The sequence below is a fragment of the Priapulus caudatus genome, unplaced genomic scaffold (assembly GCF_000485595.1).
Source record: "Priapulus caudatus unplaced genomic scaffold, Priapulus_caudatus-5.0.1 Scaffold435, whole genome shotgun sequence".
Taxonomy (NCBI): Eukaryota; Metazoa; Priapulida; class Priapulimorpha; order Priapulimorphida; family Priapulidae; genus Priapulus; species Priapulus caudatus.
The window spans coordinates 22,447-39,128 of NW_014577496.1; the positions used below are offsets into that span (position 1 = coordinate 22,447).

Consider the following 16,682-nt stretch of genomic DNA (forward strand, 5'->3'; position numbering starts at 1 on the left):
GTGCGCACTGCAGCATGATACATGTACATGTGACTGCTGTGATCTATACACAAGTATGTGCGCACTGCAACATGATACATGTACATGTTACTGCTGCTGGCTATACACAAATACAAGTCACCATACCATACAAATAAATTATTTATTAATTATCACGTTATACCTTCACTGCCTGTTAGGTGATGCTCGTTGCCATCGTAGGCCTCCTGGCAGCAGATCTCCTTGAAGAAATGTACGCAGTCGGGGTTGACCATAGCGTCGCAGCATTGCCGGCCATCCATGCAACGTCCACTCTGGCAGGTGATAAACTTTCTAACACCACACGGATCCTCACCTACAATAAATGTTCCGTTTCGTTTAAACGTGCCCGCTCGTTTTTTTCAATTCCCTTATTTTTATTTTTTCCCGTAATTTATTTTCCCGTAATTTAATTTCCGTAATTGTTTTTTTCGGCGGCGGCAAACCTTACCGCATTTTTCGACGGCCTCATCTGATCCATCTCTGCAGTCAGAGACGTTGTCACATGTGTAACGCTTGAAGATGCACTCTCCTGACCCGCACATGAATTGAGTGCGCGCACACCTGCCTCCCTCTGTAATACACGTTATCATTATTATTATTTCCAAAGTGGATCACGGCATTAGCCGGTGGCTTCTGGGTTGACCGTGTCCCAACCTAGGACATAGGGATTCAATCCAGAATTTTTCGTAGGATGTGTGCTGTTCCCAGTAGTGCAATTTTCTATTATTATTATTATTATTGTTGTTGTTGCCGTCGTCGTCGTCGTCATCGTCGTCGTCGTCGGCATCATCATCATCATCATCATCATCATCATAATCCTCATCATCATCATCATCATTATTGTTATTATTATTAAATATTTATTGCACGTAATTCAAATACAAGTACATGTACTGAAAACATTCTTTTTTATGAACAAGAAATCATTGGATGTTTGTCGTTTATGCATCTGTATGTGCCAGGGGTTGCTCTTACTAAACTTTTATGCCTCTGTATGTGCCAGGGGTTGCTCTTACTAAACCTTTATGCGTCTGTAAGCGGCAGGGGTTGCTCTTACTAAACCTTTATGCGTCTGTAAGCGGCAGGGGTTGCACTTACTAAACTTTTATGCATCTGTATGTGCCAGTAGTTGCGCTTACTAAACTTTTATGCATCTGTACATGCCAGGGGTTGCATTAAGCGGTTAGATTAGCCCCTGGCAACACGCATGCAACATAGATGTTGATGATACCAGTTTTGATAGTATTTGTGGATGAATACAGAAAATTTTGTTGTTGTGGTCTTCACAATGGAACAGCCCATGCATTTTCTGATTAAACTGCGGATATATGAGATTCACAGGCCTGAAGGTCTACTCATAATGCCTCGATATACCACGAAGTAGAGCGCCACACTTTTATTATCTCACGTATCATATGAGCTATATTCGAATATTTGTGCGCACAAATACTAACATACCTTACGCACGTGCGTCGTGAGTTTATGGAACCCATCGCTGTATTAGATCGAGTAGACATTAGCCCAAAGTGACGTTGCGCACTTTCTAACGAACCGAGAGTCATGTGTCTCTCTTGTTGTTGTTGAGGTCTCTTCTGGTGGTAGCCATTTTCTAATTTAGGAATGCCGATTGCGTAGACCATTATACAGTGTCCGTGATCCATTAGGTTGATGCGAACGAGCACTGATCACGTACGTGTTCTGACTGATCCCAGGGTGTGAAACCGGAGTCAAATACTCCCTGATTTACTGTAGGACTCCCTGATTTGACATATGCAGGAGTCCGTGTGACGCCCTGAAAATTCTGCTATACTAACTAGTTCGTTCCAGAGCATGGCCTCGCGGAATTACCGTATTTTTTCAGTAAAAGTCCAAAGAAAATATATGGCAGACGTGCAACCGCATGAATCTTCCAAATAAGCACGTGCGTTATTGTTAATATCTTTAATTTTGAACTTCAGACTGCGGACTTCCTCATTTTGCTGCGGATTCCCTCTTTTTGAGGGCAGGGAGTCCGTTGGACTCCCTTGTTCAAACATTAATTTCTACCCCTGCGATCCTGTTGCAGCTGTTGTCAGGTGGTAGCCAGCCTTCTGTGATGCACTGGGACCTCAATGGCGCTCAGACAGCAAAGGTTCCAGTGTCGCCTCCCTGCGTGTACGACATACAGATCAATGCTGCGTCGGACCAGAACCAGGTGAATATCGCGACCCTAGATCACCGCTAAGGCTAGCAGCACACTTCACCATTTTCGTTGCTCGTACAGGCAATTTTCGTGGTCGGTGTCGCGTCACAGCACACTTCACCACAAGTTGCCACCACGAGCAATTTTCGTGGTGAGAAATCAAACCGGTTTGATTCTCGGCAACTCGTGGTCAATACTAAATTTCCGTGGTGAGTGGTCGTTGCCGGCCCCCGCACACTTGGCCATTTTTGTGGCGGCCACGAAAATTGCCTGTACGAGCAACGAAAATGGTGAAGTGTGCTGCTAGCTTAAGGTGTTAAAGACTGTCTGGTCGTTCGCGCTTGTACTCTTTTTTCAAGTCGTAAATCTTTCTCGTTACTGAACCGTATCCGACACATAGCAAAGGGGGCCAGCAGTCGATATGCCCTACTACACTCCGCAGCATGTATTGTAGTGCCTTCCACGCAGCAAGACGGACAGGCACGAGTTTATATGGGAACTATCATACATCTTCTCATCACTTGCGATCGGTTACACTAGAAACACACGCCGCGGTCCGCGTGCGTGTTTGATCGTGTTAATTCGTGTTGCTTCGTCTGCCGCAGGTGATGGTCGTAGCAGGCAGCAGCTACAAGATTGACGTCTGCACCAACTACCACTACAAGGCATTCTCTCTCACGTTCTGAGCTCAGCTCGTCGATGTAACGATCACAGCACTTGCCGTGCGGTGAATTGCTCCAAGTTTTCTCATCGCCATCGTGTAGCAATTACATTTGTAGACTATACTTCAGATTCGTTTGATTCCCCACTAGAGGGCATGAAATGTTATCGTTACCGGAGCGCACTTACTGTATAAAATTGCCAGACTGCTGTTGGGTCGTGGCACATTAAATTTGTCCCGATGCACATTAAGCTGTGTGGTCATAATTTTCTACGTATAATAAGTTTTGTAGTGATAAATTGTCTACAATGTCTGTATTGTAAAGATCAGTATATAAACTAGGTCAACCTTTCTTGTATACAACATTAACATTGATGATTTTTTTTATTTATTTTACAAATATATCATACGTCAACAGCTGCACTACGAATTTACAGAGAACTACAGATGCACAACATGCACCTAAAATGTGTGCTTGGTTATAGGAGTAAAATTAAACTCGAATACATTTTTACGAGACGTTTACTTCACAACCGCAGATAAAATTCTCCATATGAAGTTCTTCATTTTGTACTAAAGCCATCGTACATATTACAACAGTTAGCAGCAGAACATGTATCACATAAATGATATACCTGTAGCTACACAACAACGTTTCTTTCTTTTACGCTATAGACACGTTAGCCAATTGAGACTTATGCAATAAACATAATGCAACAGACGAAGCTATTTACAGTTTTACACGCGACACATTTTGATTTCGACAGTAAATATAATACAGGAGTCGTCGCAAAATCCAACTAGGCTGGAATTTACGCCTACAATCTCCACGTTCCAGCTTCGTATTTTCTCTGGGAATGATGCTAGCGGTCTATGTACAGATTACGGTGACAGTCGAACCTTCCCTTTGCTGCTGCCAGGTCATTTGGCAGGTAAATATTTACCTAGCCAAAGCTGCCCAAATGCTCTGTTAATGAAAACGACGTGTAAATTTAGTTTTTTTTTTGTAGTAGAGGAAACCGAAGCTGCACCTCACCACCTGCCTGTTGACATGCGCACCAAAGCTCAGAAGGCTTTCGATCAGAGGCTAGAGAAGAAGTCAGCAGAGAGGGCGCTGAGCAAGGCGTCGAAAACGCACAAGCAGAGGGTGGAAGAGTTCAACAGACATCTCGACACGCTCACCGAACATTTCGACATTCCGAAAGTCAGCTGGACGAAGTAGACCGATGCGCTGCGGAGGATTCTTTTTCTTGTTTCGTTAAAAAACAATCTTGGTTGCACCGCTGTGATCGTTTCGAGCCGGTGGGCATCACAACATCCTTCTGATATATCACCAGGTTATATTTCACCACTTCGTTTATGCCCGACGTGGTCACTCGCGAATTTTAAAGGGTGAATGACGTCAGGAGTGTAAGAACAGTGCTTCGTTTCCTACGCTCCGTACTCTTCAGTGGTTGAATCTTGGACAGCACTATATTCACGAACGATCTGTGACACGTACCTGTATTCTCGAGCGAGATCCCACGACACTCCCACGTACCTACTCCTCCCCGCACAAGAAACCCGAGTAAACGCACGAGGGACGCGTCTAATCCGCTCGCGATGCGCCACCTGGTGGTGACCCTTCGCGGGTCGGGCGAGATCCGAAGATTCAGCCCGTACTCCGCCGCCGCTCGTCATCTCTGTGTCGCCGCGCCGCCGCCATCCGTCGTCCCCGAACACGAACCGGCCGACGAATCGGACGTCGATCATCTGCGACGCGTCGTCGCCTCGTCGCGCCGCCTTCTCGTGTTGACCGGCGCCGGCATCTCGACGGAGAGCGGAATCCCAGACTACCGGTCGGCCGGCGTCGGTCTATACGCGCGCAGCCAGCACCGGCCGATCATGCACCGGGAGTTCGTCGAGGACGCGTGGAAGCGCGCGCGCTACTGGGCGCGGAACTACGTCGCGTGGCCGCGCTTCTCCGCGGCGACCCCCAACGCGAACCACACGACGCTCGTGGCGTGGGAGCGCGGACGCCGGCGCCACCTGCATTGGCTCGTCACGCAGAACGTGGACGCGCTGCACGCGGCGGCCGGCCACCGCGGCGTCACGGAGCTGCACGGATGCACGCACAGCGTCGTGTGTCTCGCGTGCGGTGACGTCACGCGCCGGCACGCCCTGCAGACGCGCATCGCAGCGATGAACCCTAACTGGAGCGCCACCACAGATGACATCGGTAAGTAACTATTCGCAGACTGTACATGCTAGGAGTTGCTCTAACTAAACTTTTGCTTACTGTGCTAGACTGCGATCTATATCACAATGATTAGACCATACTTACTGGGCTTGACTACGATGATGGTCTTGTTGTTAACGACGTAGCCGTCCTGGCGACTCTCTGCTTTACAAATGTAAACTCCACTGTAAAGGACCTGCATGTGGGAGATGAAGAGCCCTAGACGATTGGTAGTGTTCCGTGTCCAGTACATGCCTGTCAACATTAAAAAACACTATGATAAGCATCAGTGATCATGACCAATAGAATAACCAGGATGTGATTTACACAAAACTTCACCGGTATAGGCAATTTATTACATTGTTTTCGTGCAGTTGTAACTACATCGTGCATTTTCGTATTTCTATTTCTTGCATATTTCCATTTCGTGCAATTTATCTACATTTTTAATTCATACCCTTATCTGGCTGTGTGGGAAGGTGCCAGCTGAGATCTATCTGGACATCACGATGTGCCGTATTATCGAGGAAACTCGCACAACAGGTGAGATTGAGGTTATCCCCCTCAGTGAGCACAATAGCGGCACCTGGTGGGGTTATTTCTAAACGTAGTCTCCTATCTCGAGAAACTGCAGACCCAAATGTTCCTGAAAATGTTGTTACATTACAATGAGATAACGATGGTTAATCCAGTTCTTAGCAAACATACGAGTACTAATTGCAGTCTATCATAGTTCTAAATGATAAGCGGTTTGTTTAGTGGCGTGTTTGGTATTCTGTGCAGAACAGTAATTTACTTTCTATTTCTAATTCAGTAATTGTAGGGGCCTAGTACGCACAGCAATATGCTATGTTCGATCAACCTATTCACTTAGAAGTTAAAGTGCGTCTCAAAGTTTGTAACTTAAATTATTGCGAACCTATATATGCTACCAGATTGAGGACAAAAAAAGATTACCTGTGCCTCCGAAAGGCGAGATTATCAACAAATTCATAAACAAACACCAATTTGTTATTGTGGAAGGTGCCATTTTTATTGCAGAATCTCATCACGAGAGGGCGCGAACCTCGATGCAATTATTTATAGAATTCGGACATTTGATTGGTCCACCTCAGCATACGCTGGCAGTGTTGTCGACGACGATATGGAGGCGATGAAGAGAGTTTTCGTTGTTTTACCTGTGATTTTATCTTACCTGTGCACAATTAGTGCACTCCACACAAGAGGAGCTGTTCCTCTTGATTCTTTTACTTTCGATAAGGTATGGGCATCAGTGTTTTTGTCCTATTCATTTTAGTTCGCTATAGAATTAGAAGTTTTACCTTCCCGGTTTTGCTTATGCCTACAGCCATACCAAGAGTAGATAATAACACACTCTTGGTCATACTCATAGGCATCACTAAGAGTAAGTCTACAATTAGCTAAGGAAGGTAGTAAGCCTTGGTACATGCAGACAGAAGCTCCCAGAAAATCGTGTATAGTCAGTGGAGCCTGGACTGAGGACAGAGGCGGGCTGCCAACGAAAGGCTACAGTCTGTGCAGGGTCCTTCCTCCTGGGATGGATATCCCACCTAAATAGTCTGTGAAGAAAAGATGAATAATATTGATCCATTCAGTGCCACAGTCCACTGCAGATAGCGGTCCCGTGGTATTATGTTGATTGTGTTCATTCCGCGTGACTCGATCATTTGGTTCGATAACCGGAAAAGTTTTCTGAAGACATGATGATTGTTTGATTTGTATAGGTGATTACAAGGTTTCCTTATACCTTTGTGAGGTTTGACACTACTTATCCGCACGGCGATGAACACGAGGAATTTAAAAAAGTCGTCGAACAGGCGAAGTCGAACGAGGGACTTCTCGTCGCAGAAGTTGGAATTGCAGGTTAGTTAGTTAGTTACGGATAATGGGTTGTGATAGGCCTAGCCTAATATCCACCCATATCTTGCGATTTCATGAATCGGTCGATTACATCGGGTTAGTGTGAATAAATAGAATAAACTTCTTATTTGTCATTATTAGTGCACTGAGTAATACTATAGCCATCGTTATTATATACGTTGTTAATGAGCGGGGTATTTCAAAGGTAATTTGTATAGTATGTGAATAGTATTGGTAATGTAGGTATATACTTGGTTTAGATTATGGCGAGAAGGAAAACTCGGACCTTGGAGATCGCTACAAAGTGAACCAAGACGATTTTCCTGTCTACATGCTATTTAACAAGGATGACCCTGATGCACCGATCCGACACAAAGGCCATTACAATGCTGACGCCTTGAAAAAGTTCATCAGGGAAAATACAGGTAAATATAAACAGACATATGCCATATATAAGCTTATACATGCCAATATAAGGAAATAAATAAATGTGAACAATTATACGCACGTACGTATATACCGTGTTACCCTGTTAGCCCAAGGCGAAATGTTTCTCGTCTCACATGCCAATATCAGATAGTGTTCAACATCATGTGTCACTGGTTCATTCTGTTCCTCATTTCATCTCCTGCAGGACTATTTCTTGGGCTACACGGATGCATGAAAGCTTACGACGACATCGCAATGGAATTCATGCCAGCCGACGCAAAACTCAGGGAGCAGTTGATCGAAAAGGCGGAAGCAAAGGGAGAAACCCTGGAAAATGCGGGAGACAAGAAATCGGCCGAAATCTACGTTAAATACATGAAGAAGATGGCGGACAAGTTTGGAGGCGATGCAGAGGATTTTGTCGCCAAGGAGACGAAAAGAGTCGAGCGGCTCAGGGACGACGATCATACAGCTGCGAAGAAGAAGGTGCAGCTCAACGCGCAGTCCAACATCCTGCACTCTTTCAGCTTCGCGGCTGCACAGAAGGATGAGTTGTGATTGGAGAGAAGGCAATAGATGGCGACATGTGACCCTGGCAGCATAAGCTTGGTGGCAGGGTTCTGCTACAAACAGACATGGGGGCGTCTAGTAGGTCTGTGAGGATATTGGCAGGTTAAGCGTACATCAGCGTTTAATGAGCTTGCATTCCGAAATTGTGGTTGTTGTTTTGTGAGCGCAGAGTAATGCGCTAATACACAGCAATTTCCGATTGGGTTTATTAAATGCCTCCTGTGTTTGTTCAGAATTAACATGTAACGCTTAGCAATTGCTATTAACTACTTACACCCTCACTGATTGGTTGTCGTAAAACGTATTTTAAATTGCAGTCACATGAGATTTGTTGTTTTTCGTGTGATGTCTTGTGCTGAATAAAATATGTGCCCATCCAGTTACTGTCAGCTAGTGAATATTGTCAAAGCAAAACGTTTGTGTTTAGCAATGGTGTCGTTGAATTGTTTAGATGTCAGAGTTGTTACATGTCGCTTAAAAGTTCAAGTTTGATGAATTTCACAGGTCAGTCTCACATTCCTAATTTATAAGACGTCTTTTTGTCAACTGTGCTTTTGTATAAGCATTTATACTTTTACAATCATGTATAACGTGATACCTGTATTAACTTGCTGTTGGTGCACATGGTAGTATGCAATATTTACACATATGTAGTACATGTATGTATGTGGAAACTTTTGGCAAAGTTGTGACCATCCAACACGTTTGTGTTTTTGGAGTCTATTTATATGATTGGCCATTTGTTAGTTCATTGTGTAGCTCTCTATTCGTATTTGAAATCAGAGTTGACAAAACTAGTTTATTGAACTTAAAATGTAATCCTGCTGTAGATCTCTGATTCAGAAATCTGTTGTGTATCCATGTGTTTATTCAGCTTATTTATTTTTAAGAATCCGACTGTTAAAGGTGATAGAATATTAATCCATATCAGATATCAGTTAACACTGCTACTGCTGTCCAGCATGGTTATTCCTTGGCCCTTACTTTTATTTCAAGACATACTGGAAGAAGCATAAAATAGCATCACGTGAAAAAAGGTTACAGTGAATAATATTTATATGGAAGTTCATTTAAATTGGTAATATTAATAAATATTCTTCTACCAACTTGTGTTACATTTTTTTTGATGTGTGGAAAGGGATTTCTTTGATCTAGTCGACAGTTCCGAACACTTCTCACTTTACTTGCAAATAACGATATCAGGAGTGTATCAAAACGGATATCAGGAGTGTATCAAAATTTTGATACACCTGACGATATTACATGGTAACGTTACAAATAGAATTGCGTGTATATCCGAAGCCCGGACGGATCCGGGCGGTCGGTATTGCCTGCTCGGTGTCCGGACGAATCAGCCGCTAATTTCAGCAGTACAAGGTCGCTGTGCAAAGTGCAAACTACAACAGAAAACAAGTTGTTTATCGTTCGAAAATTGATTTCGATTAGTCCTACACGGCAGGAGTGTATACATTGTAGGAATTTAAATGTAGGTATGTACATAGGTTTCTTGCTGAAAATGAATTTCACGCGTAAGCCCCGCAAATAACCGTCTAAACAAATAACTCTAGTCTGGCATTCATTGTCCCTAATTGCTGCGTAGTTCAAGTTGTACTACAGTACAAGTACAAGTTACAAAAAGTACAACAAGCCCGACCAGGGTCTACGACTGTTAGTACACGTAGACGGTCTATATGTTAAATCATACACTTGTATAAACCATGCGATCTAAAAAAAACAATCAAGTAATACTCCTTGAGTGGAATTGAATTCATCATAGCCTAGTACTAGTACTAGTAGTAGTAAGACGGCTGAGAGGGTCTATGTCCCCCGGGATACTGCCAGAACCGAGAACGTACCCTGGGTACGGTCCGGTATACCGGAACGTACCCTGGTACTATCTAATATGCCGAACCATACCTCGCCTACTCCACTAACGAGTCTAGGGAGTCGCCTACATCGCATTCGCGCGCACATCGCTTAAGAGCAGGGCGCTCCGCCGCGACCGCGTCTAGGAGTAGCTCGGTGGCGCCATCTGTGTGTCGTCGTCCGCGCCGCCCGCCCGATCCCCGGATCCCTCCCCCCGCGACACGGACTCTCGCCTCGCCGCCGCCGCCGCGTCGTCGCCGTCGTCTCGACTCTGCCCCCGCCGGGCCCCCTCCCTCTCCTCCTCAATCTCCGTTATCACGCTGAGGTTCGCTCGCCGGTCGATCGTCTGGTACGCCGGCGGCGGCGAATCGCGGCCGTCCGCCTCGACGCCGCTCTCCTGATTCGCTATCTGCTCGTAGGGCGGCGGCCGCAGCGGTTCGGCGTACGGTAGTATCTGCAGGCCGTTGTTGATGTTGTAGGTGACGAGCAGGTTGGTGGTGCCGGGGCACCGGTGTGGCTCCCGCGCGGGACGCAGGCTGCAAACACACGCGACACGTGAGCGGGTTACCGTATACATACGCCATATTTTTCGCGTACAGATATTTTCGCGAATTCAGACTTGACGGGCAATTTCGCGAGTGGTAAATTTCGCGGTCGGTGAATTGTGAATTGTGGATTATTCGGTATTATCCGGTATGAATTATTCGCGTGTTGTTATTTTCGCGGTCAGGAGACGCGTTAGCGAAATTCGCGAAAAAATTAAGCCACTGCGAAATATACAGCGTATACGGTTGTCCACATCCTATGATATCACTTCTACCGCAAGCAGCTTAATCGCACGTGCATCGAGCGCGTCGAAAATAGATGAATTAATCGAACAAATAATTAACAACAAACTTATAATTAACGATAACTAATAGAACGCCCTGACGGAATAAATGAGCAGCCCGAATCAGGAATCATCGAATCATGAAACGTGTTTCGCGTAATCATTCCGGAAACAAACATCACGTGGACGCGGTCAAAGTAATTGTGCCATACGTGTATCTTCGCAGGATGGAGGGAGAGCAGAATAATGAAGGTGTCCGTGCATGCGAGTGTGTGTATGCGAGTGCGTGTGTGCGTGAATGCGTGCATGCGTGCGAGTGCGTGCGTGCGTGTATGCGTGCATGCGTGCGAGTGCGTGTGTGCGTGTGTGTATGCGAGTGCGTGAGTGCGTGCGTGCGAGTGCGTGTATGCGAGTGCATGTGTGTGTGCGTGCATGCGAGTGCGTGCGTGCATGCTAGTGCGTGTGTGCTGCGTGCATGCAAGTGCGTGTGCTGCGTGCATGCAAGTGCATGTGTCCGTGCGTGCATGCGGAGCGTGTGGTACCCCAGAATGCCTACCTGTAAGGTCTCCAGCGAGACTGCCGACAACACCTCTGCCGCTGCACGTGTTGGCCTGCGTGCACAGCACAGTGAGGGCAACTGAAGATGTGTTGCCGCAGTCTACGTCGCATGTGGTACCTGCCGAGTGGAAACACATTATCACACAAGCCTCACGGTAGAAAATGAACACTGATTCCCACTAGGCTCATGGTAGGGAGAAAATATGAACACTGTACAGACTAGTCTCATTGTAGGGGTAGAAAATTAACACTGATTCACACTAGTCTCATGGTAGGGGTAGAAAATTAACACTGATTCACACTAGAGGTTTGGTGACGTCACATGTTTCTATCTTTGCTGCGCCCGTACCGCTGTACCGCGCCACCGCTGCACGGTTGCTTGGAGATTGGGGAAACTGTCAACAACATCGGAGAATTTCAACAACATTGGAGGTAGTTTCAAAATACCTTTTATAAGACAACGCGCAGTGAAATTGGAGGAGCTAGAGTTAATTTTGTCATAAGGTAGTGTGATTATTCATGCCACGAAGTATTTGCTAGTCTAGTACTGTAGAAATTAGCGTTTGGATGCACATTGTGAGCCTTTAATAAAAATAATACTAATAAATGAAAAATAAATAAAAATAATGAAATTACGTTATGGTACGTCGTTAGAAATACCGATTTCATTCTAAAACCGTGCCACTATCCCACTTCCATCTTCCCTCGCTCGTCACGACTTTTTCCCGGCGAAGCGGCCCTGACGAACGCTCACTTCGCAGGTGGTATTTTTCGGAGACAATGTTCCCAAGGCGACGGTGGATTTCGTTTACAATAAAGTGCGCGAGAGCGACGCATTGTTGGTTCTCGGATCCTCGCTGTACGTATACTCCGGATACCGTTTCGCCGTGCGCGCAAAGAAGGAGGGAAAGCCTGTCGCCATAGTGACGATCGGCGAAACACGGGCGGACGATCTCGCAGACGTTAAAATCAGCGCGCGCTGCAGTGACATCCTCGCTCGCCTCGACGCGTAGCCGCCGGCGCCCCCTTTAGGCGCTATTTTGAGTCTTTCTCCTGCTTCGTTTTTTATTTTCCTTTTTCTTGTCTATCTCTCTCCGTCTGGTCTCTTCTCTGGCATTTCTGTTCCATCGCGAGGTGGAGGCAAGGTTTGAGGTGGTTCCAGTGAGGCACTAGCACAGATGCGTTCTTAATTGGAGTGAGAAACTGCTAAATATTCATATTGCTATAGCATCGATATATCGATTTGTACAGAATTCGTGAAAATGTGGGTATGCTAGGTGATGGTGTTAGTGTGCATCTTGGCCAGTAGATGGCACTGTAGAGTCAATCAAATGAGTTATCTTTGATCGCTCTAGCCAGTAATCTGTGCAGTTGTGCATAAATGTGTGGATTGTTTTGAAATACATGCATTTGTGCAACATTTGCACATATTTAAGTTTTAATGTTTCCTTATTTTACACAAAATTTGTCAATACAGCATATTTATAGAATGTGGTAACTATAAGATTTTGATTAAATTGACTACGTCACGAATTTTCCACGGTAAAATTTGTAAAAAAAAATTCCTATTTTTTACATTAAAAGTAAGAACTAACGTTACTAAATATATCCTCAAGCTCTCACCTGATAAAAATGTTTTTACGTTGGTTAAATTTGCAAAAATCTAGACGATTTGGTAATTTCTGTTGTCTAGCACTATTCCCCCAGTACTGTGTTCAGATACTGGCGTCTCTCTGTTTTTCACCTGCAAATTAGGGCATATAAAGAAGGTATATAAGCATGAAAAGTAAACAGAAACACTAATTGTATTTTCATACATTTTATTTTGTACAAATAACACACAAATATACTACTCGATCACTTTAAGGTGAAGTAAGTGTTTAGTATCATGAGTAAGGGAATTTTTGTGACACCTTTCACTTTACTGATTTATTTGGTGACTACTTTGTGAAATTTAGTTAGCTCTTTAGTATTATGTATCTTCTATGTATTAGCTCTTTAGTAAGGATGGTTATTTTACACAAATTATTAAACAAATTCAACTGCAAATAAAAGTTGTATGAATTTATTCAAAAAGCTCATTCTAAAAAGCTCATGTTTTTTTGGCTGCAAATATTATTAGAAAATTTGATGTTGATGTGCAACACTGCTAAATATTTTTGAAGTACTTCTCTGCCTGCTTTACACCAAGTTACAGTTCTAGCTGGTATACTGGATTTAGTGCAACGATTCGTGTAATAAAAACTGCATTAGATTTGACATTATGTCAGAGTAATGATTATGTTAGAGACACCCAACTGTGTATGTCACCGTGGAAGTTACTGCATTTGTACCAAAGCTATCATCTCCTTCAGTAACCATGTAGTTAATAGCAAATTACAGTTCTAGCTTGTACCCTGCTCTTATTGATAATTTGCAACCACTTGGCTTTCATTGGATGTAATTCATAACCGTGCATGATATGCTATATTCTTGTTTGTGTTGTAAGGAGTTGTGAATTAAAAATTATAACGTGATATTTGGAAAAGCTTTTTATTGTACTTACCAAAAAATTTCATAAAATCTTGTTTCTCATTTAGTAAAAATGTTAATACTGTGATTTTACTTCCCCCCCACCACTCCAATAATCTTAACACGCACAACAAGAGACAAGTTCACGTTGTAGAAAATAGTCCACTTATCATATGTGTAAATACGTGTAAAGAGTCTACTTATAGTAGAAAGCAGAGAGGTACGTAGAGGGGGTGGGGAGGTGGAGAGAGATTGGGTGAGATAGGAAGGGGAGAGGCCTGTGGGCTGAATCGTATACATGTGTGCACGTGTGCGTGTGTGAGAGCGTGAGAGAGGCTCAACAAGATCGTAAGGGGAGAACGGGATTGGGGGATTAAGACGAAATTCTGCCCCAACTACATATCAAAACCTAAAGCATCCAACTCACACACAATCACTTTATTATAGCTTATAAACAACGTATTGTAAACAAAACAAAATATCAGGCTTTTATACCACGAGTGGCGAGTGTATCTGCCACCACCACCGTCTCATATCTACCGATAAATTTGTGCTTCTGATTAGATATATAATGGATCAAAAGCTATCGGTTTACCACCTTAATCACACGGTTGTTAATGTGCATGTACCTCTATTCGATATAAACAGATTTATGTCAAATCGGATTAAAGACCATTTTAAGATTTCCACGTTGCCCTCACGCAGAGTGGCATTCTGATTCGCTATACGATAATATACATAATACGTAGATATTAATATTTTATACTTCTTAGATTACATACGACAATTAAAATTTTCTACCTCCTTTTATGCTGCAGCGACTATAATATTTGTACGGGGGGGGGATGACATAGACCTATGAATATGATCAATCGTGTACTTCGCTGTTCAACAACAGTGTTGGCATGAGCATAGCTCGCCTGCTAGGTTTGAAACGGTGCTGGACAATGGGTGAAAGTGCCAATGTGAAACCACAGTTGCATCTTAGTATCTATAGTTGCAGGTATGTCGCAGTATGAAGCAGTCCAGAAAGGTTGTCTCAAACTGAAGACTGACAGTGGAATCGGCAAGAAGAAAAAGAACAAGAAAAGGAAGAAACTAGAACAATCAATACAGGAAAAGGCTGGTAAGAACAATTCGACATTTTTGTATGTGTTAATATATATATACTATAGATCATGCAGGCCCCTCCCTACGTTGCGCAAACCGGGCGCGCCCGTCCCATTTGGGAAAACTCCCCCTGTTTCAATTGTTGCGCCACGTTTAAATTACCTCCGCCCCGATTAAATTCCACCCAGGGCTCGAATTAACCGACGGCACCGACGGGAATTGCCCCTATCAATCGCCGTACTGCCCCTAAAAATCCAACCCGACCGACGGCAGTGACCTGCCTTCCCCTTTTCTGTAATTGCCGTCGGTGCCTCGGGCTAGACTGGTTCGCGGCCGCACTGTTTGTCGCAGAGCGTGTACATTTTCTAGCAGAGCGTGAGGCCGGATACCAGTCTACCGGTCGGCAAAAACAATAACGTGGCTTGCTGCCAACCGCTGCCAGTAGACGATTGATAAATCGTGCGCCACTGCGCCTGTGTATGCCCGTGGTAGAACACAAATATTTAAATGCTGCACGTGGGCTCGGCCCGCGCGCGATTTAAAGCGCGGGAAACGACGCTCGCGCAAGAATGGCCAGCTGTGATCTGTACGGTGTGTAGCTTGCTAAGTGCAGTAAATTTAGAGAAATTTTGGGAAATTTTAGTAGAATTCATACGATGACACAAAGTTGTTATGAGTTTTTCTTTATTTTACAAAAGTGCCTTGGTGCCCTTCTCAAATTGCGAGAGTTGCCTTGATGCCTTTTAAAATTGCCTCGGTGCCCATCCATTTTAGAGAAAATTCAAAGCAATTTCTCACATGCCCCCAAAAAATTACCTTGCCCCTCTCGTTGCTTAATTTGAGGCCTGATTCCACCACCCGGATAGGAAATGTTATCGCCGAATTGAAATACACTATTTTCAGCGGAATTTCAGCGTGACAGTTCAAATTAAAAGTTTGACAGCGCGGGAATCGATCGTTTGTTGATACCGCCATTTTGCGAGCAGTAACAAAAGCACACTTGTGTGCTTCGCTGTGATTGGCTGGTCACCCTCACTGCTAAGCCAATCAGCAGAGAGCTCTTTTGAACAGTTGAAGTCGAGTCGTCTCGTGTCCCTAGTACCACAAATCGAACCTGAACAATCCGTATGGCTCTACATCGCCGACACAACCGTAAAACACATGAAATATGAATCGATCTATATACCACTTGCCCGAAAAAATTATAAGTTGCCTTCAAGTTTTCCCAAAGTTATCCCATATTCATAAACTCTAGTTTAAAAACAAAAAATAAAAAAATGACACACCAGATCAGAGAAAACAAATCAACTCATGTTCTCAAACATGTCCCAAAATTCCTCAGAATGTACCACAGAGCATCTAAGATCTCAAAATTTTCTGGGGGGCATGTCCCAGACCCCCCTAGTTATTGCTCGCTGCGCTCGCACGGTCCGTTCCCCTTTGTTTCAATTTCATCCTGGGGACAACCCTGAGATGGGCCTATTGTAACACAAGAATCCAAGATAGTGTCATTCGGGTTACACTGTGTTATTAACCACAATGCTCCAACCTTTCTGTCACCACTTAATCGTCGTCAGCAATCCCAAATGCTCTGTTAATGAAAACGACGTGTAAATTTAGTTTTTTTTTGTAGTAGAGGAAACCGAAGCTGCCCAAATGCTCTGTTAATGAAAACGACGTGTAAATTTAGTTTTTTTTTGTAGTAGAGGAAACCGAAGCTGCCCAAATGCTCTGTTAATGAAAACGACGTGTAAATTTAGTTTTTTTTTGTAGTAGAGGAAACCAAAGCTGCCCAAATGCTCTGTTAATGAAAACGACGTGTAAATTTAGTTTTTTTTTTTTTGTA

The 16,682-nt window shown here is 44.0% G+C and overlaps 4 protein-coding genes across 4 annotated transcripts in view; 3 read left to right on the forward strand and 1 right to left on the reverse strand.

Moving 5' to 3' along the window:
• The window catches only part of LOC106810349 (THO complex subunit 6 homolog), a 12,036-nt gene extending 8,803 nt beyond the window's left edge, over positions 1–3,233 (forward strand). Inside the window, exons 8-9 of the mRNA XM_014813665.1 lie at positions 2,087–2,215; positions 2,809–3,233. Of these exons, the coding sequence (XP_014669151.1) occupies positions 2,087–2,215; positions 2,809–2,889 (210 nt within the window). The 3' untranslated portion in view covers positions 2,890–3,233. The remainder of the gene's footprint in view (positions 1–2,086; positions 2,216–2,808) is intronic.
• Positions 3,234–4,322: 1,089 nt separating this feature from the next.
• LOC106810350 (NAD-dependent protein lipoamidase sirtuin-4, mitochondrial-like) lies at positions 4,323–12,776 on the forward strand. Its single transcript, XM_014813666.1, has 6 exons — positions 4,323–5,082; positions 6,380–6,441; positions 6,828–6,966; positions 7,224–7,388; positions 7,598–7,946; positions 11,961–12,776. The coding sequence occupies exons 1-6, from the start codon at positions 4,467–4,469 to the stop codon at positions 12,226–12,228; spliced, it is 1,599 nt and encodes a 532-aa protein (XP_014669152.1). The 5' UTR covers positions 4,323–4,466; the 3' UTR covers positions 12,229–12,776.
• On the forward strand, positions 6,189–9,068 carry LOC106810358 (endoplasmic reticulum resident protein 29-like). The gene is made up of 4 exons (XM_014813679.1): positions 6,189–6,343; positions 6,828–6,966; positions 7,224–7,388; positions 7,598–9,068. The coding sequence occupies exons 1-4, from the start codon at positions 6,227–6,229 to the stop codon at positions 7,948–7,950; spliced, it is 774 nt and encodes a 257-aa protein (XP_014669165.1). The 5' UTR covers positions 6,189–6,226; the 3' UTR covers positions 7,951–9,068.
• LOC106810359 lies at positions 9,925–11,334 on the reverse strand. Its single transcript, XM_014813680.1, has 2 exons — positions 11,214–11,334; positions 9,925–10,364 (listed from the first exon to the last, which is right to left on the reverse strand). Exons 1-2 carry the CDS (start codon positions 11,324–11,326, stop codon positions 9,971–9,973), a joined length of 507 nt encoding a protein of 168 aa, XP_014669166.1. The 5' UTR covers positions 11,327–11,334; the 3' UTR covers positions 9,925–9,970.
• Positions 12,777–16,682: the final 3,906 nt, after the last annotated feature.